Source organism: Heterocephalus glaber, unplaced genomic scaffold (genome assembly GCF_053883595.1).
Source record: "Heterocephalus glaber isolate CG9 unplaced genomic scaffold, H.glaber_assembly_v1.0 deba00001572, whole genome shotgun sequence".
NCBI lineage: Eukaryota > Metazoa > Chordata > Mammalia > Rodentia > Bathyergidae > Heterocephalus > Heterocephalus glaber.
Genome location: NW_028258357.1, coordinates 22,813,837 through 22,839,803, shown reverse-complemented (window position 1 = coordinate 22,839,803; position 25,967 = coordinate 22,813,837). Strand labels below are relative to the sequence as shown.

Here is a 25,967-nt window from a genome sequence, read left to right as displayed (position 1 = left end):
GGGCCCCCCTACTCCTTCTGCCATGCTGACTCTCAGCAATGGTCTCGGGACCCTCTGTCCAGCCTTCTTTACCCAAATCGCCTTCATCTCTTGGCCAGAGGTTCTGAAGCTGGGGCCCACCCACTGCAGGCATCTCCACCCCTCCCACACGCGTGGTTGCTGAACTGTGTGCACCCTGAAGGCACACTGTGTGGCTTCTCTCGAGGAGCAGCTCCTGTGTCCCCTGACGATTCCAAGTGTGATCGGTGGCCTGGAAAACGTTCAGATCCTTTCCCAGGGCAGGGTAGCGGCCCGGTGGTAGGGTGTGCACCTGGCCCGCTGGCGGCCTGGCTTCCAGCCTCAGAAGAGTGGATGCACACCCAGGCTGCAAACCAGGTCCTGGAAAGCCTGGGGCTCGATTGCTCCTGGCAGCGCTGTGTCCCGTTCTGTCGGTGCCACGTCCAGTGGAGCCAGGGGAGGAAACGTGGTCATCATCCAGAGGCCTGCACCGGTGGATGGGGACGGCACTCAGGGAGGCCACATGGGCGATGCAGATCTTCACAGAGCGTCCACCTGTGAGGGGAGGAGCACAGAGAGAGTCCGGAGCCTGGGACCAGGGGAGACCATCTGCCCTGTGGCCCTGAGCCTGCCCTTCCTCGCAGGGTCCCAGGCCTCCCTCAGTTCACTCCTGCTTCGTCCACTCAGCCAGGGCGACGGTGCAGGGCGCATCTGCACAGGGCGTGGGCGGCTCCTGGCCTCTCTCCTTCCCTCCCTGGGGTCTGCAGGGTGGGCTTCTTCCCTTACTTTCCCCACCTACTCTGTCACCTGACAGAGGGGTCTCTGCTAGGTTCACAAAACTTACTCTCCTGCAACCTCACTGGGGAGGAGACCCTCAGATAGGATTTCAGAAGCCAGGGCCACAGCTTAAAAAGGTTAATTTCTCAACTTGAGGATCTAAGGCAGTCAGATTTACAGCATAGACCCCTTGTTTTTGTTTTTCATCTTTATTGCTTTTTGTTTTTGAGACAAGATCTCGCTGTGCAGTCTGGGCTGGCCTGGAACTCCCAGTCATCTTCCTGCCTCAGCCTCCCAAGTGCTGGGATCACAGGTGTGTGCCATGCCCAGTTTCCTCAGGTTCTTAAGTGACCTGGCCTTTGCCCAGGCCCTTCCCCATGCTGCTGACCCTGCCCCCGTGCTCCAGCCCTGATTCTGTAAGTTTTCAGGGCTTTTCCAAGTCTCAGCCATATGTTGGTCTGAGGATTCTTACAGTGTCCTTTGAGAGGTAGCCAGGGTATCAGGGGTCCAGTTGGGCCTCAGGGACAACCAGAATCAGGGTTCTCTGATTGTCACACCTCCTACATCCCACCTCTTTCTGCTGTCCTCTTTTCCGCTGGACTGGGCACATGGCAGTCAGCAGCCTGTGTGTTTCCGATGTTCTCTGCAAGACAGAGATTTATTACTCACTCTCCCCACTAAGATTCCCAAGAAATCTTGGGAATGTATCAGTCAGGATAGGATAAGCTGTGCTGCAGAACAAACGGCCCCCAAAATTTCAGAGCAACAGTGGGGTTATTTCTCAACTCCTTTCCCATTATTTTCAGGCCAGGTCACCACCCAGCCTGGCTGGGCTTCTCAGATGGAGATAACAAGGACAAAGGTGTGGACAGCACCTACCCGAGCCTTGGTGGGTAAGAAGATCATTGGATGCTTGCTCAGAGGAGCTGAGGCTTCAGGACAGAGAGCAGCAAGGGGGATGAGAGAGCGAGGGGTGTATCTAGGAAAGAATGGGGCACAGGCAGAGGTCCATGGGCAGGAGAGAGGCAGAGCCACGCAGGGAGAGCTGAGGACTCACACGGATGAACTGTGATCTTGGACAAGCCTCGGTCTCCTCTTCTGCTATTTAGGGACAAGAGCAGTTCCCGCCTCCCTCGGATTAAGCGACAGTATCTATGTCACTAACATGGTGAGAAGTAAGCTGCTGTGGTTGATATTTTGATGCCCCCCAAAGGCTCCTGGGGTCACAGGTGAGACCTTTGGAAGGTGACTGGAGTACGAGGCTCATGGCTGACTTGCTGTTAGGCCGTGGGACCTGGTCAGAAGAGGTGGTCGCTGCGGCTGTGGCCTGGACAGATTCGCCTCCCTGCCCACCTCCTCCCTTCACTCTCTGCTTCCTGTTTGCCAGGCCCTGAGCAGCTCTCCTTTGCCCAGGCCCTTCCCCATACTGCTGACCATGCAAGGCCGATGACTGAAACCTCCACAAACCATGAGCCAAAACAAACTTTCTGTTAGGTTGCAGGTGTCGGGTATTGTCTGCCACTGATAAGAAACAGACTAAGACTTAAGCTTTTGACAAATGTTAAAGGTGATCCTACCAACCAGGAGAAACACTCAAGTGCTGTCGAAAAAGAGTGGATGCTAGAATCTGATGACCTGGGTTCAAATCCCGGCTGTGCCATTAATCCTTCAGGGTAGGAACTAAAATAAAGCCTACCTCAGAGCATCTGTGTGGAGGTTAAATGAGGTGACACAGGAGGTCTGTGTGGCTGGGGATGACAGGGCTGAGGTGCTAACAGGGATGAGGGCTGCCCTTCTGTGACACAGAGACAGGTCTGGGTCACAAGGCCTGAGGCATACACAGGTCTTGGTTCTTTAGCTACAAATCCAAAATTACGAGTACGAAGTCACAGAAGTGGATTCTTAAATACAGAATGTTATGTTTTTAGGACTGCAAATATTAAAAAATTCAGAAAATATCACAAAATTATTTTGTATGAACTGCTTGATGTCTCCTGTGATTATTTTCCTACATTATTTGGCTGTGACTGTCATCTTGCTGTGATTTAAAGGTTGGTGCCCCACCCACATTCACCCTAACTCGCTCTGTGACGGTATTAAGAGGCAGCCAGGAAGCAGAGAGACTGAGCTTAGACCAGGAAGGAAGAGGTGAGGGACAAATACATCCTTCCAAGCCGTGTCTGCCATGACCTGTGTCACCTGGTGAGGCCCTACTGCCTAATAAACCCATTCAGCTAATGATTAATCCACTTGATGAAATTAGTGTCCTCAAGATTCAATCACTTCCCATGCCAGAAACCAAGCCTTCAACACAACGAGCTCTTTGGGGACATTTAGAGTTCCAACCCTAACACCATTTCTCAGGTGACACCAGGTTTACAAGGGGCTTAGTAAGACTTTGGAAACACTTATTTCTAGACTTGTCTTCATCACTGTGGAAAGAGCTCTCTGCCACCCTTAACATCTTTCAAACTCCTCTAACTCATGCATTCCCTGAGACCTGGGGCCTGGCCATGCAACGTGTGACCAGCATCGTTTCTTTCACCTGGGACTTTGCTAGAAATGCAGAATCCCAAGCCTGCCCCACCTCACTGATCTTCGTAGCCAGATCCCTAGGGATTCATGTGTCCAGCAAAGCATGAGAAATGTGGAAACTCCCATCTCCTCCTGACCTGCTCTAGCCCATTGCAATGAGGTTTACTGTTACCAAAAACAACAGCAATAACAATAGACACTGCTCAGAGTGCAACCCCCGTGCCTGGCCTTGTGCTAAGCACTTCACACTCACTCCTGTCTCGTGTCATGTGTACAGCAGCCTCTACTGAAGAAGGCATTGTAATTGTCCTTGCATGAAGGAAAAGGGGCCTTAGGACGGACAGCCTTTCTGCAAGGCCACACCGCAAGTAACCGGTACACCCAGGGTTCGGAAGCAAGCTTGTGTGGCCCAGCTCTGCATTTTTAAGACGTTGAGATACACATGTTGGCAAGGGCACGTTTTTCAGCTTGAGTAAGCACTGAAGTGGCTGTGCCAATTTGCTCTTTCATCAGCCACATCTGAGAGCTCTGCTTGCTTCCCTTTCTTCCCAACTGATTTCATCTTTTGGCAGTTTCATCTTTTTAAATTTTAGCCGTGTAGGCAGGGTCCGTGTGTTTCTTAAAGCTCTGTAGCAGGTACTGTTGGCTTAGTGATCACCACTGGCGGATACCCAGGATTTGTAAACTTTCCGTTAACAGAATCCTATTTTCCACGTGTGCTTCTTACCTGGTGCTCCCAGGGAAGCTGACAGGGCTTGGGCTGCCTTAGACGGTGGGTTTCAGGGGAATCCCTGGGCCTTGATGGCCCTTGGTCAGGACGAGTCAGGTAACCCAGTCCTGGCCCAAGACTCTTCAGATCATCTAGGAGGATGTGGAGCAGCTGTCTTGCTCTTGGCAGGGAGGTCCAGGGCCCAGTTATGTCTGTATGTGTTGTCCTGGCTGGCCATGACACCTGGGGCTTCTGCCATCCTGCTACTGGCCTCTAAGGTAGTTTGCCCTGGAGGTGACAAAGTGGGGGTCCCTGTAACACTACACAGCTGCCCTACTAGCCCAGGGCCCACATGTGGCAGAATAAGGCAGTTTCTGCGTCCGCTTCCCCCTGCCTGTAGGCTTCCCTGTGGGGCTCGTCCCTGTCCCTGAAGTCCACCGGGAAAGCGAGGTGGCGCTCCTGGGTGAGTGCTCTCCTCCTCCAGTCCACGGCCCTTGGCAAGCACAGCACCTTCTGGACCTTACTTAGGTGGAGCTGGGGCCAAGGACACCAAGTCGGTCACAGGGTGCTGGTGAGATGCACACAGCCCACCAGAAGGGACGACTCTCAGGCTGCCCGGCCGCAGGGGCACCGGGCCCCACACTGCTCAGACAGGGCTCTGAGCACACGGCCGAGCTGGCACTTGGCCTTGGCCCCCCGACCCAGCGTGGCCGTGTTTTCCATCATAGCCTGGCTTAGCCTCTCCCCGAGGGTCACATTATGCCTTTTCTGCCTTTTCCCCAGACAAGGCAAGGCCCAAGTCAGTGCTCAGGGCCAATCCTCTCCACCAGGCCATCCCTGCCCCAGCTCGAGGGCCGAGCCTGGCGTGGCGGAGCCTTTGTTGTCTCCCTGGGCTGCACCCCCATCCCGATGGCCACTCTTGCTCATTCTCCTGGGAGCTGCCTAGCTGCAGAGAAGGCTTTTGGAGCCTTTCCCTTTTCAGCCAGCCTTGATTGCATTTCACCTCCATGGTTTTCTTTCCAAATAGGAGCATCATTTATCTTGGACTTTAAGTTGCAGAGTCTTTACAAGCTTTCTCTTTTCCCAGCTGCATCTGTTGACACGCAGTCAGTCTGTGTCTTGCCTCCACCCCTCCCCACACAGCCCCAAGCAGGCCAGAAAGTGTCTACAGCTGTGCCCTTTATTACCCTTCCCTTTCTGTGCCACACAGAGCACGAGCTGAAATACAGCACAGCCATTACTGCCGACAAAGACGGACAATTTTAAAACATTTTTGCTTTTCATCAGGGAAGCTGATGGCACAAAAGAAAGTGCATCATTTTATTGTAAATGCTTTTTAAATATGGGTCATGTGGCCATAATCAGCCCCAAAAGGTGGAACAATTCAAAGCCCCAAAGTGTCGCACAGACATGGGTTTCCCCCCTTGCCTGTTAAATTACGCTAATTGACATCAGGATGAACAAGGGTGGGGGTGTCAGTAATCTCGCTGACCCACACACACTCCAACCCCTCCACTCCACACCAGGAAGACACAGGCTAGCAGGCCCAGACTAACAGAGCCTTTTACCTCCAGCTTCTGCTTTGGGATGATTTAAGACCAGGAGCTGGGGTCTGGACTCTCAGGAGGGTGATGGAGAGGAAACCCAGGTTCGCTACAGGTTCGCTGGTGTGGTGGGACCGAGTCTGAGCAGGCGCAGGCCAGGGGAGCACTGACCCTGGTCTGACTTTAAAGCTAAGATGTTGACAGCATGTTTGTCATGGTGACAGCCGGCATTCAACAGAATGAGACAAACACGCCATGGTCAGAACAGAAGGCAAAGGTGAACCTTTGCAGTCTGAGCCGGGCTCTGCCGCTGGGGAGAGGTAGGACTTGAGCAGAACTGGACCTGGGAAATAGGACCAGGGTTTCCATGCAGCTGGGAGGAGGGCTGGATTACCCTCCCGAGCACCAGCTGGTGGGCTGTGTGACACAGAGCCTGGTGTGCGGTCCAGAGAGCTGGACTCCAGTGCTGGCCCAGGCTCCTGCACCTTTCTGAGGCCCAGGGCTCCGTCCATGCCCCGAGGCGAGAGTGGAGAAGCTCTGTCACACAGCAATGCTGTGAGCAGCCAGGGAGAGGCCGTGGGGAAGGACTCAGAGGCACTGGACTGTCTGAAGGTGTGGGGTGAGACCAATCCTGAGCAGGACACGGAGCCCCAGGACACAGATGGGGTTCCTGGATGGCTAGGCAGAGTCTCAAGGCGGCAGATCGGAAACTAGAAAGGACGTGGTCACACGGGGTGCTTGGGAGCCTCCCAGGATAGAGATGCCCTGAGGAGGTGCAGCACAGCGGGCTCCTGAGGCTTGCATAGCCCCTCAGGTGTGCAGGGCAGGCTGTGGGCTTGCCCATCTGCTTTGACCACAGATCTGCTGCTTGCTGCTCAGATGGTCCGACTTGCTCGGCCTCCATTTTCCATCAGAGTAGAGTTAGGAACAAGAACCCTGACAGCTCTGTCTCGGGCACTGGGAGGACCCATGACTAATCACACTGAGCCCTCGGGGCACACGGTCATAGAGTAAGTACCTGCAAATATTCTTATCGGAGAGCTTGGGGTAAGGAACAGAGACTGGAGGCTCTGGTTCTCTTCTCTCCTCTTCCCTCTTCTGCTCCTTCTCACGTGACTGCCTGCCCGGCAAATGGATGAGTGTAATTGTTCAGCACAGGTTTACCGAGTGGCAAAATCGGCTTGTGTGATAGTTACTTAACACCTCACCTGGGGGTCACACAGCTGGCACGAAGTCTGCCAATTCCAGCTTTGTACCGTGGGGCAAGTTGCTTTCTCACCTGAGTCTCAGCTCTCCCGTCAGTTCAAAGGTCCTTACCCATGGACGGGTGTACGACATGGGATTACAAATGTCATATCCGCACACATCTTCTTTCCTGAGAGTCTCCCTATTTTGTACTTTGCACTGCAGAAAGCGACCGCGTAACAGCTACCAATGTCAAGATCACTGAAAGGAAGGGCAGACTTTTAAAATAAAGTACAAATGAGGATTTCTAGAAGACTTCACTGGAAGAAGATCCTCCAGGAAGACAGCGATGCTGAGCATGTTCTCCGAGCGCTGCCGTCACCCTGTTCTTGTGATTTAGTTCCTACCGCTGTCACTGCTGTTCTCGATGATGACAGCACCAGCTGTGTGTGTGGCACTGAGCGCTGAACACAGGGGCTCCCACGAGCTAGGCAAGGGCCCCACTCCGGAGCTGCAACCGCTCCAACAGCAAGCACTTTTTTGTGAGTGTAGAAAGAACTCCAGGAACTTTTATATCAGCCAGAAAAAGCTTCCCTCCTTTGTTCTCTTAACAACAGGTAAGATGGCCAAGAACTGAAAAAAATTTTTTAAATAAGGGAAGCAAAGTGGAAGCGAGCATAGGAAATGCAAGCAACCTGACAATGCCAGGGCCTTGGGTTCTGATGCTCCTTGAGCTGGCTCGCGCCATCCATGCCTGGTCCAATGTCACACACTATTCATGATGTTCAAGCCCTGGGTCTGATCCCACTGTGGCATCATTTCTGAGCAGCCCAAGTACATTTTCACATAGTTTCCCACTGCCGAGCTTACTGCTTATCAGTGTATTTGTGCTGTTGGGGTCTGGATTGACTTACTTTTGGTTATTACCTACTGGGTCTGTTCTCTCCTGGCAAAAGAGCCGAAGCCTGTCATTAGAATGAATCACAACCCATAGCAGCTCTCTTCGGCCCTGTCTGGGTCTGCTTTTCATGGGAAAGGATTTCCTTGAGCCTCCAGTGACCTCGACTGCCCCTTCATGTTTGAGAGAGGGACACGGAGAATCCGAGTGGAGGCTCTGTGTGGGCAGTGCTATCTCCTCCCAGGCCCACCTGGCTTGGCCTCAATGTCCCTCTGGTCGCGTCTCCTGTCACCTCCCCTGCTGCGCGAGTTCTCGTCTCTGCTGCAGGACCTTTGCACTTGCTACACCTGCTGCCTGCAGAAGACCCCTGGATACCCACTGGCTTTCTTTGCTTCTTTCACGCAGTGCTTACACTTCACTTTATCTGAGAGGCCTTCCCCAATGACCCTTCCTAAAACTCAGACCCCGCCTTGTCACCACCTGGCCTGGCATCGGTACAGCTGTATCCATTTACCAATGTGCTGCTTTTCTTTGTTATCTGTCTCCAGAAGAATAAAAGCCCCATGAGGCCAGCATCTTTACCTTGTGTGCTGACACCTTCTGCACCAGCAGCAGTGGTCGGTTAGTCTCTAGTGCTATTACTGAATGAACAAATGAACAAATGGTGGTGTCACTGAGTGTGAAAGGGCTGTGACCTGGCCACTGGAGGACCCCTACAGTCTGTGTTTAGAGCCCTCCTTTTGGGTCAGCGCTCCCAGCCAGGAGAGTTCTGGTTGCTGGTGTTCTTGCAGCTGACTGGGGAAGAGACTGAAGTTGCTGTGGCTGAGCGTGTGGGCCATCACCTGAGCCTCTCATCTTGGCAAGGGCTTTCCCTGGCCCTCTGCTCCTGTGCCAGAGTCCTTATGCCCAGAGCCCTCTGAATAAACTTCTCAAGGAGATTCCTGGCTAATACCGAGGAAGGGAGTGGTGGTGGAAAAGCTGCTTCTTTCAAACCCTACCATGTGCTCTTTCTCAGGTGAACCTGGTATCTGATTCCTGGCCATTTCTGGGGTTTGGCAGGGTCTGGCACAGTGGCTGCTGTGGGTGTTCCATGCTTTCCGGGGAGCGCACTGACTGTAGTGTTTGTGGATTCCATGGTGTGAACACCCCCACTAGAGATGACATCACCGAACATGGACTTCATAGGCCCTTTATACGTCTGTACTGTCACAGGACCCAGTTCAGTTGAGACTGAGACCCTGCTACATCTCCATTCTCCCTCAGCATGGGTGCTCACCTCTGCTTCCCTACACAATGTCCTAGTACTCTGTTCAACTGGAGTTTCTGGTACTTTTAACAAGAGTTCTATGTGTTTAATGATAAGAGTTTGTTTTGAAGCCTGAGGGTTCCAGGATCTCCTTTTCATACAGTACCTGTCTGTCATATATTTTGACTGAGAAATACAGATTGGTAAAAATTCATTGTTATAAATTCAACAGTGCTGTCAGAGAACTTTCATTCTGTGCACTCGTATGTCCGTATGTGGTACTTGCATGTCCATGGCGCTGCTTATTCAGACATATGTGATGCTTGGTGACAGCTAGTTTCTGGACTGTTCCCAAAGCCCATGTATTCAGGGCTTAGTCTCTAGGGTGGTGTTAGGAGATGGTAGAAACTTCAGGAGGTGGGGCTCATGAAGGCCTTCTGGTCACTGGGAGCTTGCACTGGAAGGGGATCCCAGGACCCCAGCCCTTCCTCTTCTTTTACTTCCAGCCACGAAGTGCATGGGCTTCCTTTGCCACACATACCCTACCACGATATGCTCCTTTCCACTGATCCAAGAGCAACGGGGCCAATGGACCATGGACTGAAATCACCACAACCATAAGCCTAAATAAACCTTTTGCTTGTAAGTTGATGGTCTCAGGCATTTTGATACAGTGACAGAAAGCCGAGTCACCATATATAGATTTCCGGAGTCCCGGAAGCTCCGCTCTCCTCCTCCTAAACCAGTTCCTTAGTCCATAGGTTGGGAGCCAGGTTTTAGACTATTTTTTCCCCAAATTTACCCCCATTCCTGAGTTTAAATGAACTCCTTCTGGCCTTCCCCAAGACCACATTGTGCTTCGTGTCCATCCCCTCGTCCACGCTCACTGCCGGTGCTGTGGTTCCTCGCAGACATCGAGGCAGTAGGTTCCTGTCTGGCCTCTTTTGTCTTTCTGTGCTTAACTGTGCTCTCTCCATTCCTCACATCCCTTCCTTGCAGGAAATGCTACTTGTGTGCAATCACTAGATGTAGGATGCGGATTTCCATCATCCGCAACCCCTTGTGTCTGTAAACACGCCATGTACCTTTTGCCTATGAGCTGGGGTTTGAACCAGCTCTGGTAAGAGCGGCTTCTCTTGTACATGGCAAGCTCATGCTCCAATGCCAGCTATAGGATTTCGCATTTTCACCCTCACAATCCTCCTGGCATCCTGCAACTTTGGCCACACACTTCTCACACTGTAGGCCCTGTGGGGACAGGGACTGTCAAGGCAGGTTTGTGTTCCCAAGCACCTTGGACAGCACCTGGAACACAGCTGATGCCTAATACAAGCTCACCGAACAAACGATGGACCGGGGTGCTTGTGAGTGTTGTTTCCTCTTTGAGGTTAGCTAGGAAATCTACGCATAGCAGAGATCTGGAAATGAAGAAATGTGTTAGAATGTTTTCTCAGTTCTTTTTCCTGTTTCAGTCTCTTTTGACAGTTACTGCATTTTCCTCTGACTACAAAAGCAGTAGGTAGACAGCATAGTATTTACATAGATTCTGACATCAGACAGACTTGAATTCAAACTTTGCTACTTGTAGCAGATTATAAGCAAATAAAGAAGGCCATGTTTTAGCTTTCTCAGCTGCAAGTGGAAGCTTTCATAATATGGCTGACTTCCTTAGGCTGTTACACAGACTGCCCTAGAATGCGCATGTAGAGTGCACAGCACAGCAATTGCTGGATGAATATGTCCAGTTGCCGCCATTATGCTTGATGCATAGAAGGTAAAGGCCCATGACTGGTATGCAGCTGGAGGACATCTATGGCTTAGGACAGTGATGCTGAACCTTTTAGAGCTTTCAAAGATACAAACAGCCTGCTGTGGCCCCCACGCCATAGGCTTGCCAACTGGCCTAGGGTCTTCAGTATCTTGCATTACAACACAATGTGACTCCAGAAGCCTTGGAGAATAATCTGGATCTTTCCTATGGGGCAGGTTTTCTTTGCCAAAGAATTCAGACAATGACAAGAGAGCTCATTTCCTCAAGCTCTGACGGATGCCCTAAAGTGGACTGTTCTGGACACCTGCTGCAGGGTCAGGGCATTCTGCTGTCCCCAGCCCTACAAGGAGGGCTGCTCTGCCACTCCCGCAAGGCCAGGGCCAGGGTCAGCACAGGAATCCTCTCTGGAGCTCTGCTCCCCGCTGTTACAGCTTTCCTTCCCTGGCTCCTGCTTTTTCCCTAGAACACTAGTCCTCTGTCCCCTCTCTATACTGTGCTTACCACGCACCAAATGCTCTGACAGGTGTTTATTTTCTTCTAAGATGCTCTCCATCCTTAAGCACTCCTTCTACCTCTGGAGAAGCAGTGAGTATTATCTCCAAAAAAATCAATGTCAGTAACTGGACTCACACCAAGCATTGCTGACATCTGTTAAAACACTGCTTAGCATGCAGGCGTTTCTAAGTTGTTTGGCTCCCTGCCCCCTTCAGGCTGTCCCTGAATGCTACAGCCACCCGGCACTTCATCCGGCTGTCATCATGCGTGCTGACGATGTGTTTGATGACGGGCTGTGTGGCAGGCCACTCCTGGTCTGTGGCTCAGCAGTTTCCTGTTAGGAATACTGGGTAGGCAATTAGTGTTTGCTACAATTCACACAATGGAATATCACATAGCCATTAACATTTGAAGAGTATTTATTGATATGGAAAAATGCTCAGAATTGTTAATGAAAGCAGGATACAAATCTGTAAATACAGCATGATCTCAATCGTATAGTAAAATAAATTATATATGCATAGAAAAATACAAGAAGGAAACACACTAAACCCTAACAGTGATCTCTCAAGAGTGGTAGGATTCGGGGCAAATTTTGCTTTCTGCACTTTCCGAGCTTTCCACAGAGAACATGCTACTTTTATAAATGGAGCAGTCAATGCAGGGACAGCATCCGGGCGGCGGGAAGACCACTTCGGCCATGGTGGTTTGAGGTCTCCCGTGTGGCTTCAGCAGTCTCCTTTATGGAGGGCTGGTCACTGCCTGGTGACTGTTCCTCACCTGCTACCCCAAAGCCTTATTTTAGCACATGTTCTTCCAGCCTTCACTCCCAAGGTCAGGAGTGCCATGGCAAAGGCCCGCCAAGTGTGCTGGCCAGGGGAGCCTGTGCCCCTAGCCTACGCCAAAGTCGTCCAGGTCTTCACCTGAAACCTGGTGCTCACCAAGTTCCTCTTACCCTCCAGGTTCCTCCCTGCTGAGGTCTCTTTGGCCTCGTTCTGTTGGAATGGCTATTGCTTCAGAGGGCCCGAGAATGACCACCTCCCTAGCTCACTGTCCCCTGCATTTCAAGGCCAGGGAGGCAAGTGTGGTCCAGGTGTGCGGCATGGAGCGAAGGCGTGGGGGTGGAGATCAGGCCACCAGAACTGGGTGCTGCTGGCCACGTGGCCCGGGAACTCAGGGCTCCGGGAGAGGCTCCCGGGTGGACAGAGGGGCCTGCACATGGCGAGCACGCATTCTTTCCATGTGCCAAGTGAGGCCACTCGCAGTCTCCCTGCATCTTCCCTCTTTAAAAAAGGTAAAATGAAACAGAACTCAATGCAAGCAGAGCACTGGACTGCTCAAACAGAGCTAGCAGGAGGGACTGTCTAGATGCATTTTTCTTACGTAGGCTGACAGGCATAGTAAAGCTGTGACTGTAGAAATTAAAAAAATGCTTTAAAAATGCATTTGTAGAATGAAATAGATACCTATGTTTTTTTCCTAATTTATTTATTTAAAATGATTAATTGCCAAGTTCCATTTTACTTGCTGTTGGTTAAAACACGGGTTACCCACAATCTCTCCAACTATTTGGCATGAAAATTCTGAAATGTGTATTCTTTCCAGTCTTTTATAAAATATTCTTATTAAGTAAGGATTAACTTATTCCTTTAAATAAGGAACTCATCATGAGAACGGTCTTCCTCATGAGACCTAGTTTATAGGCCAAATAATTAAGCATGTATTTTCTGGGCCAACTACAGTATTCCTTAGTAAGTAGATAGTCCTGATTTGCTATGCCTTGAATAGTTTCTCATTTTGACATCTGGTTTTCACTTGATCTTTTTTTTGCTAGAAAGCCAGATACCGCAACATACTAGAAATGTATGAATTTTAGTAGAGGCTAACCATGATGTTCTTGAAGATCTATGAGTAAACTGCAAGAAACTTTTGACATCTCTTTGGCAGGTCAAAGGCATCAGGAGACCGATCCAATTCCTGACTCCTGGTTTGCCAGAGAAGAAACTTCTGGATAACTGGCATTTTCACTAATCCCCCCACACTTTCCCTGTACTTGAAGACTATTTTGATGACAAGTGAGATGATGGATGAAAAAGGATTTCTGAAAAGCATGAACTGTGAACTACTTATTGCTCACCCCTACAAAGAAACACACAGATGTCTACATTGAATCAACCCCAATGTTTTATTTAATTTAAAGTTTTAAAAGGCAGTGGTTAAGCACATTATCTATGTGTGTGTGTGTATGTGTCCCCACATACACACACACACACACACATACATACATATAAAAGGAAATCAACCCTTTTCAACTTTAGCCATCAATCTACTAGGCCCACTGTCTATTGCATGAGTGCGTTTCTACTTCATATGACCAATTCTAACAGTAAAAATACACAGCCTTAATCAGTTTAATAGTAACTGTGTTTCTTTTTTTAAATAAATAAAGTTACCATTAAACTGATCACATCTGGTAGAAAGGTAGAACACACACACACACACACACACACGCTGACCCCAGTTTAAACCCCATGATGGGTGAATGACTTTTATGTACAAATGGGTGCTGCTGACCCCTGGCCCCATGACTCAGGGGGTCCCACTCCCTCTACAGACGGAGGTGGTGAGACTCCTGGCACCCAAAGCTGAGCCTCATAGTGCATGCTCCCCATGCCATGGCACAGGCGACGGCTCAGCTCTGCGGTGCTAGTGCTCAGGTATGTCAGGGACGGACAGGCATTTGTGGCTGCCTGGGAACTACACCATCACCCTTAACTCTCTGTAGGGGGCATGTATTCTGAAGTTTCGGCTAAGTGGCGTACAAACATCTGGGGTGAGATGGGTCTGTGAGTCTGGGGCGCTGCGTGCGTGTGTTTCTGAATTTATATAAACTGAAGTGAAGAGTGGGGCTAGGTTTCCAGAGCAGCTGCTTGGCTTCCACTCAGTGGGTCCTGATCCAGGGAGCTCCTTGCTCAGCCCTTTCCGACCAGCTCGACCTGCGCGCATGCGCCTCCGGCGGCTGGAGACGCTCAGAAGGGGCTGCTCACACGAGTGAGCCTGAGGGAGGACAGGCCCCACCCGCTGCCAAGAATCTTGGCGAGCAGACCTGCAGACTCAGCCGGGGCTGCTGCACAGAGTGAAGTCCTCCATGCCACCCTGACGGGACAGGACCGTGCCGTTCCGCCTCGAGCCCCTGTGCTAACTGCAGCTCGGTACAAATGCCTCAGTATCGCAAAAACACAGGATCACCTCGTACATACGCTGGATTCTCGATGAGTAAACCAGTTAATGTGTTTCTAGCCAAAGCAAGGGCATAAATGTTTTAGAGAAAAGATTCCCCTGGAGCTACAGAGAAAAGATGCTGATAAAAGCAATATTGAGAGTTGCGCAGGTGATGCTTTTAGTCTGTGTCAGAGCTGGTCTCTTCGATGACCGAGTACTGGTTGAGTGCTTCCTCCAAAGGCGTTATTGTTCCATCAGGTTTTAGTCCCATTGGCTTAAGCAACTCCTCTCTGGAAAAAGAGATAAAAGAGAAAGAAAAAAAGGTATTCACCAGCATCACACACACACCCTCCCCCACCCAAATCACATCCTTTCTAAAAGAAAAGTCTTTAAAAACCGAAGTATTTTCTCTCAGGCTCTCTCTGTGTGTTTGTAAGAGAAAGATGAAAGGGGCATGGAAAGAAAAAGAGAGATAAAAGACTTCATTCACACAGGCCAAACCTACTAAGCCAATTAAAAGTATGAAAAGTCAAGTTCTGAATGGGCTCAGGACAAGGAGCAGGCCTCTTCTGGTTTGAGTAAGTAACGTTTCTGTCTTCTGGGGAATCATTCTGTTGTAGTGAAGCTGAAGCTGCTGCACCTTCACCTGCCCAGGCATCTGGTTAACGGGTGCTGAGGTGCGCAGGCGCTTCTGTCAGTCTGCTTTGCCACCAGTCTCTGGGAGACCCAAGTGCTGCCTGATGCCTTTCCTTTAGTGGGCCTTCCCAACTTTCTTTCCTTTCCGCTCTCTCTCATTCTTTCTCTCTTCCTCCTTGTGCTTTAAAACACCATTGTGTTCGTTTGTGGCAGTTTAATTATGGGATTGACAGCCACTTTAATCTCTTCAAAGCTCCCCAACTGCCTCTTTGTCGCTAATCCAATTATATCTACTCCACAAGTTTACAGTCCCATCTAAAGATGATTCATCACTGATGAAGTCAATCATAAAGCATTAGGAAAGGTTTATTTAATCTTTCCATGAACTCTTATTTATTACCTGGAGATTACGGCCAATGCTCTTGTTGAGTTGCTAACTCTGGTCCTCCTCCCACCATGCACAGGACAGTCCTGTACTGAAGAGGGGCCTGAGCGAGGGGCACAAACTGCCGGAAATGTTTCTCACAGAAATGGCCATCACCCCTGGAAGACATGCTGGCAGCAGCGGTGATGCTGGCGGAATATGGAGTCAAGGGCGACAGGAAGCTTTCCGCCGTCTCCTTAGGCCAGCACAAAAAGGGGCAGCCACAAAACTGTGTGTCAGTGTGACAGGCACACCACCACCTGGGAAGGACAGCTTGATGATCATGGGTGATGCCAACAGGAGCTCGCCAGGCAGCACTGGTGAGGCCGAAGACTGCTGCCAAGAGTCAGGAAAGTCTCCTTGGGAAATGGGCATGGCGGCTGGCTAAGCAGGGGCTCCTGAATGTGAGGATGCAGCAAGGTTTCCAGGTCCATGATACAGGCTCAGAATCGCAGTGCTTCCCGCTGGAAGGGGCCTCAGAGATCATTTAGTCCAACGCCCTTTTGAATGAAGGAGACTGAGTGACTTGCCCAAGGTCACTTTTCTAGTGGCGCACACCACATCTGAGTGAACTGCCCTGACTGCACTGCAGGGTGCCCCGAGTTCACCTGCTCAGCATCTGCTCAGTAACTATGTGCCAGGGCCACGTCAGTGACTGGGAAGAAAGAACACTAGGTATGGCTGCTGCCCTTGGTAAGTGGGAAAAGCAAATATTTGGAGCATGTCTTAGAACATAATGTGGTAAATGCTGAAGAGAATTATGAGCAGAGAACTGTGGCGGCTCCTGTGATGAAGCATCAACCAAACTGCTAGGGCAGATGTTCTGTACCGAGGCCTCTGCACGGGCCTATTGTCTTGTGTGGGTCTGCAGGTCTTTTGGATTGTGTCAGTCATCTTTTCCGCCTTGATGGTTTCCTGAAGGTGAAAAGGGCCCAGTGTTTGGGGAGTGGAGAGGTTCAGTGAAGGAATGGGAGGAGGGTAATTTAGGATCTTAAATGCCAAAAGGAGGAGCTTGGATTTTCTCCTGTAAAGAGTATCCAATGAAGTTTGTTTCCTCTGGCAGCAGCATGGTAGACACACTGGAACAGGTGACAGAGAAAAGTCTTAAGAGGCCATTGTAATAATGTGTAGGAGAGGAGCAGAGGGCTGGACTATGGCCGAGTTTGTGGGAAGAAAAGGCAACATTTCAGGGGGAGATCTGACTGCCACTGGAGAGTGGGGTGGACAAAGTGAAGTACTAGTGTCCCCATGGCTCCAGCCCGAGTGGCTGTGGCACTTCTGGAGTCAGAACACAGAGGTAGAGCAGATTTGGTGGGGAGGTGTTGCTATCTTACAGGACATGTAAGAGCTGCCCTTATGACAACCAGGTAGAACTGTTCAGGGGTGAGTTAGAAACACCGTATTGTCATTAAAGCTTCCCTCTAGCACTGATACATACTACAGAGCTACAATTTATATCAACATTTTCTTATTCCAACTAACTGTGCTGAAGGACTTTATGATACTGGATACTCTATTCTAGTACCAGTGCAAAAGGAGAAGGGGATGAAACACGAAGGGACAAGAAAGTCCAAAGTCCTACAGGGTCTAGTGGACTGAGGGCAGGGAGGCCAGGAGGGAGAGGGAGAAGCAGCACTGGCAGATGACGTAAGGGGACTCTACCAAGGGAATGGAGAATTGCTGGGTGGACACGCGGTCACCCTGGGTGAACGCTACTGCACCTCTGTGGTACCAGGACGATACTGGGGCCAGCTACCAACTCGGATGAAGACCCAGTTCCTGCTCATCTAAGCCCTGGAAAAGTGTTTTCAAATCAAGTTTTCCAGCTATATCCCTACTCCCTAAGGCAATTTACGATGCAGATCATCAAGAATGTTACATAGCCTTATGGCCGAATTTTGAGAATTCTTTTACAGAACAATGGCCCCTACATTTTAATTCTCACTTGTGAACTATTCTTCTCAAGCATTTTTTTTTTTTTTTGGTGTTTTGTGTCACCCCTCCATTAAAGTGGAAGCTCCTCAGAAGGCATGAATTATTCTCTTCTACACAGCTCCATGCCATGCTGGGGCCTGCTGGCATCTGCAGAGAGGTACCAGTGAAAACTGGCCACAGAGCCATGCCTTCGTGCAAAGGGGCCACGGCAGCAGTGTGGTGTCCAGGAAGAACAAAGATCTGCAGGCAGGAAATCTGTCTGAAGTCCTGACCCTTCCACTTACCAGCTGTGTGCTCTTGGGCAAGTCTCGGAGTCTGCTCTACCTACTTCCAGTGAGGATGTAACAAGTGTAGCAATAGTAGTGGTGGCAACAACAGCAGTTATTGTGCAGATCAAAGAGTTCTGTGAACTGTAAAGGGCTCGAATATTCATTATTATTGTGATATGGTAAAAAGCATATTTAGGCTCTGGAGTCTGACAGATCTGGGTTTTAATTCTAGATCCACCACTCACTAATTGTAAGACCCTGAACTCCCTTCACTTCAAATTCTTTCTGTGCAGAATTAGGATCTGGGCACCCTACCTTACCAAGTCATTATTGGGACAAAGGCCATTCATTATACATAGGGCCTGCAGTGTAATGGCTGGGATGTAGCTGGGAATCACTAGAGGCATTCCTGATCCTAGGTGCTTACAAGGGGTTTCCCACGCTAGAGAGGAATTAAGCGAGGGGAAGAATGTGTAGAAGCAAATAAAGACATGGTCCCTGTCCTCAAGAAGCTTTTCATTCAAAAGATAAAACACGCACACATTAAACAATATTGGAAGAATTACAGTACAGCAGATCAACAAGCTTGAGATGATTAACAGGCAAAGCCCTGCTTTCCCTAAGCTTGACAACTCATCCATTTACCCTTTCTGCATCTGGAACTTGTTTAAAGGAGATTTCACGTCCTGTTTGGGAGCAGGAGAGGACCATTTACAGATATGTGGCTTTTTCTATGGACCCCTGGTTTGTTTTTCGTATTATCATCCCAATCTTTTCTGATCTTCCTCTCTATCCTAAAACTAGCAGCCCACAAATACCAAAAAGCAAACTCTGATATAGAGAGTCACTCCTAAAAGGCCTGGTAAATGACCTAGTTATATCAGACTACTTCATTTATGGTCTGTTGAACCTAGATCAGCAAGATGTGGACAAAGAATGGGAAGCTTTGATGAACACAACAACGTTCCTTCACCAGTCATATGGGCTGTGCACGTGTGTGAAGGACACAGGAGGAGACAGGGACACTGACTACAGGCTCCTTGCAGGAGGCAGACTTGGGCCAGACTAGCATGGCAGTAATGGACATGGATTTAAGGGAGTAAGCATCCCAGAAGCAGAAGAATGAGTCAAGCAGAGGCACAGAAGCAAGAGTTAGTTGTGTGCGGGATTTGGCAAGCAGGCTGGCTTGGCTGAGGAAAAGGAAAAAGAAAGCTCAAAAGAGACATGGGGTACGAAAGAGGGTCTGAATGCAGACCCTGAATCTTAGGCTGACAAGTCTGGATTTGAATATGAAGGTATTTCTGTCTTTTATTTCAAGACCCTTCCCCACACATTTAAGAGTATTTATTAAAAATAACTGTCATTACAAAGTTTGAAAGCTATGAAATAATACTGCTTTGATATATTCAAAAGAAAATCTGGTCTATGCTTTACTGTCATACTCCTATGTGCCTAGAACAGTGCCTTGCAGAGAGCAGAGCCCCAGTGTCTGTGAACTCAATTTAGTTGCACTTGATCTTATCTTGCATTCTCACAGAAAAGTACGTGTCTTACAGGATGCTTCATAAATAAGCCACAAACAAGAGACAGCTAAATCTGTAAAAGATTCGCTTTCATTATCAAGATTTCCAGTTAGGAAAGTTTTTAACACTCCACAGGAAGTGCTACACAATGCTTTCCAGGGATTCCTCGTTCTCTATGAGACTTTGGATAACTTGAGGGCAGAGTCCATGTCTTTCTTATCTGGCTGTAACCTGCCAGTATCTAGTAGAGGAAAGAGAACCAGAGAGGCTCAGTAAATGTTTACTGAGAGAGTATAGTACACAGGCCATGGCATGATGGAGAATGGTAGAGAACTATTTATCAGGTATTCTATTCTAACTGGAGCTATACCCTTAATGAGGCAAAGCCATCAGACAGAATAATTCTGTCAGTCCAGCAGAAGTTGTGCCCCTTTTGACTATACAGCCGGGCATTCTCAACCACCTACTGGTACAGATGTGGCTTTGTGTGTGGACATCAGAAGAGCTAGATTCTATCTCAGATCTTCTGTAGCTTGCTATGTGTCCTTGGGCAAGTCATTTGCCTCTCTAGGCTTGAGTCTCCCAGTCTATAAAATGAAGGGTTGGACAAGATGATCTCCAATATTCTATACTAATCTCAAGAGACTAAGTATAAGACTACCAAATAATTTTGATCTATGCAATAAGGTGCTAGGTTTTTAAGACATTCAAACTCATTACTCTAAGCCTCTGTTTCTAATGAAGATACTCTAACCATAAGAGTCAAACACATCATCCTACCTGTCACTGACGTACATATGCCAAGACCACAACCCTTTCTGTAATCTGCCAGCAGGGGAGTAAAATACTACAGAGGTAAATCAGAGCAATGACAAATGTTACGCAGAAGGATCCAAATTCAATCAAGGCCCTCAGGAATAGACCATTTATGAAGAGTTGTTACTAGTCCTAAATTTATGAAAGTTCTATCTAAAAAGGATGGCTAGGTGTCAGATATATATGTACATATATATCTATATCTCATGGTAAAACGGAGTTACTGTATATTGAAATATATATCAGGATTAAGATATTCACATAGCAACAACTCCTTCATACTTACCTTCAATGCTATACACAGGCCTTAACATAGGTTAAGACTGCCCTTGTTATCATCAAAAAGTACAGTGATGTCTACTGGATAAAGAGCCCATTCTAGGCACTGTGACAGTATCATGGCGGGCTTCTCATCTGATCAGGCATCTGGCCAGGGAAGAGATAAGCCTCCAAGAATGTTCAACTGGAACGAAACATCATTTAGAAATTTGATCTTACTAAACGATAAGGAACCATAATCTATAAGGGCTTGGCCAGGCAAGAGGACACAGATAAAGCACGTCCAAGAAAGGAAACCCTATTTTGCCCCAGCCTAAACTTTGGGACTGCTAATGGAAACCAAAAAAACTTTCCTAAAGATCTAAGGGTGGAAAAATATGGGAGTTATACATATTTAAAATTTCTAGTCTGTTTTTTCCCCCAGATATATTTTAACATTTTCCTGAGCCACCATTGTCCTGTAAGTAGAGTACTTGGGATGCCTGGGCTTATACAACTTCTCAGAGCTTAGAGAAGGTCCCGCTTTCTAGGGTTTCTGGTTCCTTTGTGACTCTTTCCCCCAGCAATGACAGTGCAGCACTGGGGCTCAGATTCTAACATACCCAATCGCATATTATAGGATAGGTCATATGTGTGTATGAAACACCTTATTTGACCTGGAAGCAAGAGAATACTCTTGCCCACAGCACATGTTTTTGTGCAAGACAAACAAAGCATTCATTTCAAGTGTACTTGTTGAAAAACAGGACATAATTAAGCAGTTGGTAAAATGCATTCTTGTTTCCCACTTGCAGATCTCCCAAGAGTCCCTTCGAATTTACCTATACGAGTTTCAGCTTCCCGCTTGCCACTTAGCTTGGTAACGACTCAAAAATCATTCCCTTGTTTTCAAGGGCTCTTCTTTCTTGTCTGCTCTGTGTACTACAGGGCAGTATTGACACATGGAATTAATGACAGGGTCTGTAATGAAACAACAGTCATGCAAACACCAGTCTGCTCTTTTGATAAAACAGCATGTTAGAGACCTATTCACCTCCCTCTAATTGAGTACTGCATAATAGTTCCGATCCTTTTATGTAACATATTTTGTTCTATGATTAGAAAAGAAGAAAAGGGGGGAAACCTATGAGGCACTGGTTCCTTCAATCACCCCTGATTAATTCTCTGTTTTTAATGAGGGGCTGCTATTTAGGCAGGGTCTGTTACATACTTGTTTTGTTGACTTCTGTACAATGTATAACAAAACCCAAGACAGGATAATTGTGAGTCATTTCTTTGGCGCAAGGATTCCTGCTCTTAATGTAAGGTTGGCTTGGAAAAAAGAACTCTGACATTTTAAATGAGCCATTTCATATTTAATTCCTTTTCATGTTTGAAAGGTGGGGTGAGAAATAAGTATATAAATAACGCATTTTAACTAACGTAGAGCTTTTCCAAAAGTGCCTGCCACAGTGGAGCCTGTCATAGGCCAGAGAAAGCAGCCCTAGAGCCTTAGCTTTAATTCCAAGTCTAGGAGCGCAACACGGGAATATCTGTAATCCACTAAAGGACAATGGATTTCTCAGTAATAGTCTCACAAATGTTCTGACCCCTTTGTTTCCTCACAGACATTAGATATCCTTTGGGGCTGGCTATCATGTCCTATTAGATACTGTGATAGTATCTTTTGGGCTTGAACCCTGATTCTTCACTTGTCACTGCATCCTTTATCTAATGGCTTCCTAGCATCAACTGCTTATACTGATCCTTCCCTAAGCTACCAACCCAGTAGGAAGGCGGGGTATGGTGGCTTTTTCATAGAAAATTTGAGGTAGCAAAATGATTCTGGCCGAATCATTCAGAAATGATTATGAAATCCTTCCCTCAGCATTTGCCATCATACTTGAGAATTAGGTAAAACTAGGAAAGTAAAAATATCTTGTGTAAAAATATCATTCCCGAGCCAAGTGAATATGTTGTATCACCATGTTCGTCTACTCTGTAAAGTTAACTGGGAACTGCCTAAAAAGCCCCACAGGGAAGCGTTTTTAAAGTCAGGTTTTATTAGTGTGATGACATGTACAGGATTTGTTAATATACTAATCTTCATTCTCTTCTTAAAACAATTAAAAAAATCTGTTTTAACACAAATTCATAGAGATTTTACTAATTTCTCTCATATAATTTTTTTTAAAAACAGTAAGTTATTTAGCATGTGACCTGTTATTTGACAAGAGCTCAACTATGGAATAGAAAAGCAGGATGCATATATGCAAGTCTCCTCCAAATCTTAGTTTTCTTGACATTAATACGCATACTGTCGGTTTTTCGTGCTTTGTACTTATATAAAATTTAGAAATCTTATTTAAGAATAATCAGACTGACAAACTTTTAGAACTCTTGGTAATTTTTCAAAATAGCATAGTGTCTGGAGTCTGAAGACTGAGAACTAAGGCCTGGTGTGCTTTTAACTTTATGCCCAATCTTGGGGCAGTCACTTCATATTTGATGCATTTACTCCTGAATAAAATACTTCTTGTCCTGTTTAATTCACTGGGATGTGAATATTATAAAGCACAACAGGAATATTAGGTGTTTGAAAAAATTATTATTCTCATTTCTGTTAGATCACAAGCAAAGCTTCTAAAAATTTCCTACCCATCTTAATAAATAGCATGATTAATAAAATATAGAAAAGAGATAAAGCATAATGCTAGAAATTCACTTTTATCCTTAAGTGATGGTATTATTATTTCTTGGCAATTTACTTATAAAATTTTTCTACCGTGTTCTCTGAATTAACAAAATAAATATTAGTAAGAGGTCAGCACGCCAACTAACTGTTGAATGAAGCAGTAGAAACAGAAGTTCTTATATGCTTTCCCATTTAGGAACTATAAAGGATAAAAGAGGAAGGAAACTAAGGAGCAAATAGCCAAGAGATTCTTCTCAGTCACGTCTCTTTAATGGTCAAAAGCCATTGCAGCTAGTGCTTTAACCAAGAACCTTAAGGAGGCATTCCTACTGCAATCCGAAGATGATGACTGTCTATGGGGAAGACAAAGGCAGCAGGACATCTTAGTTAGGTGTCTGGCCCTTGGAGGGGGCCTTGATAACCTAAAGATGTGCAGTATCAAGGTTCTCTGGTTTATCCCTCTCTGCACCTCAAAGGCTGTATTAATTTAACTAGATCCAAGTCCCCTTAACTGAATTTCCAAGCAACCTTGCAGTGCATTTTAATAATGGAGTGTGGAGCTGTCTGTTAATATAATTCAAGCCCCAATGTAAGCCAGATATGTAATATTAAATGTTCTAATAGCCATACTGAAAAAAATAGGTAAATTTAAACAGTATACTTTATATAATCCAGAATGTAAAAAATATTATAATTTCAACATGTAATCCATATTAAACAAGTGAGATATTTTACATTCTTTCTTTGGTAGTAAGTCTTGGAAGCCTGGTATTTTACATTTAGAGGGCATTCCAATTTGCACTAAACATACTTTAAGTGCTCAACAGTCAAATATGGCTAGTGGTTATCATTCTGGATACAATAGATCTAAAGGATTTTCTGGTAATACAATTAAGATCTTTCCTACCTACAATAGATCTTACAATGCTTTAAACTTTGGGCCATGTTTTTGAAATGTACCTGGAAGGCACTTTCTTGACTAACTCATTATAAAGGAAGATACAATTACAGTTACTGATACTTTTGGAAGAAGAGTGAAATAACTTATTTGTAAGAAGAATGTTACTTTCCAGTCATAAGTCACTCTCAGCCTGAGTTTACAAATAATCTTTGAGTTAAAGGGAATTATTCTTATATTTGGTACTTGCATTTACTAAGGAAGCCATGTTCCAGATATCTTTATGGCTGGCAAAAAATAAAAATAAAGAGGAAATCACAATTATTGGCTAGGGAGTGGATGAGAAAAGGAAAAAATGATAGAACAATTATTATTTACTTATATGCCTATAAATTTTAAAATGGTAAGAGATATAGGCAAACAGGCAAAGCAGCTTGTTAAACAGTGATGGAGTGAGGGTGGGCCGGGTCCGATGAAGAACAGGGCTTAGAGAAGTTCAAACAGAAGTGATCTGGAACACCCCTGGGCGGGTGCAGGCTGCAATCAGCCAGTGCTGCCGCCTTTGAGGAGAGCACTCCGCCCTGCCACGCAGGCTGTGTGCTGCAGCCCAGGCGGCTGCAACAGTCCCAGGCACACGGGGCCTGTGCAGCCACACAGCCCCTGCACTAATCTTGCCTGGGCTGCAGGAGCTTATTCTCTCCCCACGTCAGAGAAAGAGGTAGAGAGACAGGCAAATTTATCCTTCTCTACCTGTACTCTCCCACTGTAAACATCAAATGAAAATTTCTGTAAGCTTATTCCTTAAGCCTTAAAGCTTATGCCTACTGAATATTGTATGTATCACTCTATAGTAAGAGAATTATGTACCCAGACATTTAAAAATAGTCATTTCCCCAAGTGTCTTGCAGAATTCCTTTCAGTCTGGGATTTTATGAAGTCTGGCCGAGAAATGGAACTCACAAAGTATACTCTATTTACAAACCACGGGATACAAGGCCCTGCACCAGCTACACACGAGAGGGGCTATAGGTCAGACGCTCTCCAGTTCGGAAGACCTCCAGGTGCACTGTCAATCTCCATGTAAGGGATATAAACACCTGTCACAATGCAATCCTGATACCAAAGGTGTAAAAATCCCTTAGGATGCTAAGTCACTTAGTGCACAAGGAGAGAACAGTATCTGAGCAACACACTCTCCACTGCGTTTGCAGCTAGGGGGATGGAGATACTTAAGTGGTGACTGCTTCAGGCAGCAGCATGGAGGCAAAGTGGGCAAGTGATCTTCAGGTGTACGATGGGGCTTTAGATTTTTGGTAGTGAGCAGCACCTACACCCTGCACCAAGCTCAGTAACAGTACTTGGCATGACCAACCTTAGTCATCACTTTGGTAAGTGCTTTGGCACGGGCCACTGTTGCTAACCACCATCCTGGTGCGGGTCCTTCACATCTGCTCTCCTACGGATGGAAAAAAGGAAGTGTCTAGTGTCCATGCATTGGCCACGCCACCTCCAACCCTGTCCTTTTCCACGCACAAGCCTCTCAACTCGGGTGCAGAAGAAAATGATTTCACTTGTGAGAGAGGAAGTTAATTAGACAAAGCTACAGTATACTCTTAGCACCATCAAGACTGGCTACACACGGAACTTCCCAGAATGACAGCGGCGGGAACTGACCAATAGCACAGTGCCAAGAGGACGATCAGGAAGTGCTGTGGCAGACACTCACTGTTAGGTAACAGACAGACACAGTGACACAGTGGACAGAGCAGAGGGCTCGAGTTCTGGAAAAGGAAGTTCCTAACCTCACTTCATTTGGAAGCCAGAGAGAGAATGTGCATGTCAAAAGGGCACAGATTATCATCAGTCACCAGCTTGGAAAAGTTCTGGGCAATTCTTTGGTCCTTGCCTCCCTTAATGATAAATTAACCCAAGCTCTTTGGAATAAAGAAGCAGTATGTGAATACAGCAAAGGCTTATTTTATTAGCAAGGTTAAATCTCCCTCTACCTGCAATGAACGGCTATTCTTCACTTTTCCTTTAAACACCTCTGAAACTTCAAGGATCAGCACATATGCTACTGCCTTCCCCATGAATCACTTCCTAGATCATCCAAACAGAATGGACTGCTCCTCTT

At 47.1% G+C, this 25,967-nt stretch overlaps 1 protein-coding gene across 16 annotated transcripts in view; it reads right to left on the bottom strand.

Moving 5' to 3' along the window:
* Positions 1–13,323: 13,323 nt before the first annotated feature.
* Positions 13,324–25,967, bottom strand: part of Ric8b (RIC8 guanine nucleotide exchange factor B) — a 110,012-nt gene continuing 97,368 nt past the window's right edge. For 10 of the 16 annotated variants that reach the window (XM_004844804.4, XM_021258373.2, XM_004844806.4 and 7 more), the window contains one exon: positions 13,324–14,669. In XM_004844804.4, the coding sequence (XP_004844861.1) occupies positions 14,558–14,669 (112 nt within the window). In that variant the 3' untranslated portion in view covers positions 13,324–14,557. Of the gene's footprint in view, positions 14,670–20,268; positions 21,222–25,205; positions 25,290–25,967 lie in introns of all 16 variants that reach the window. The other 6 variants (XR_015443601.1, XR_015443602.1, XR_015443598.1 and 3 more) reach the window with 4 other exon arrangements.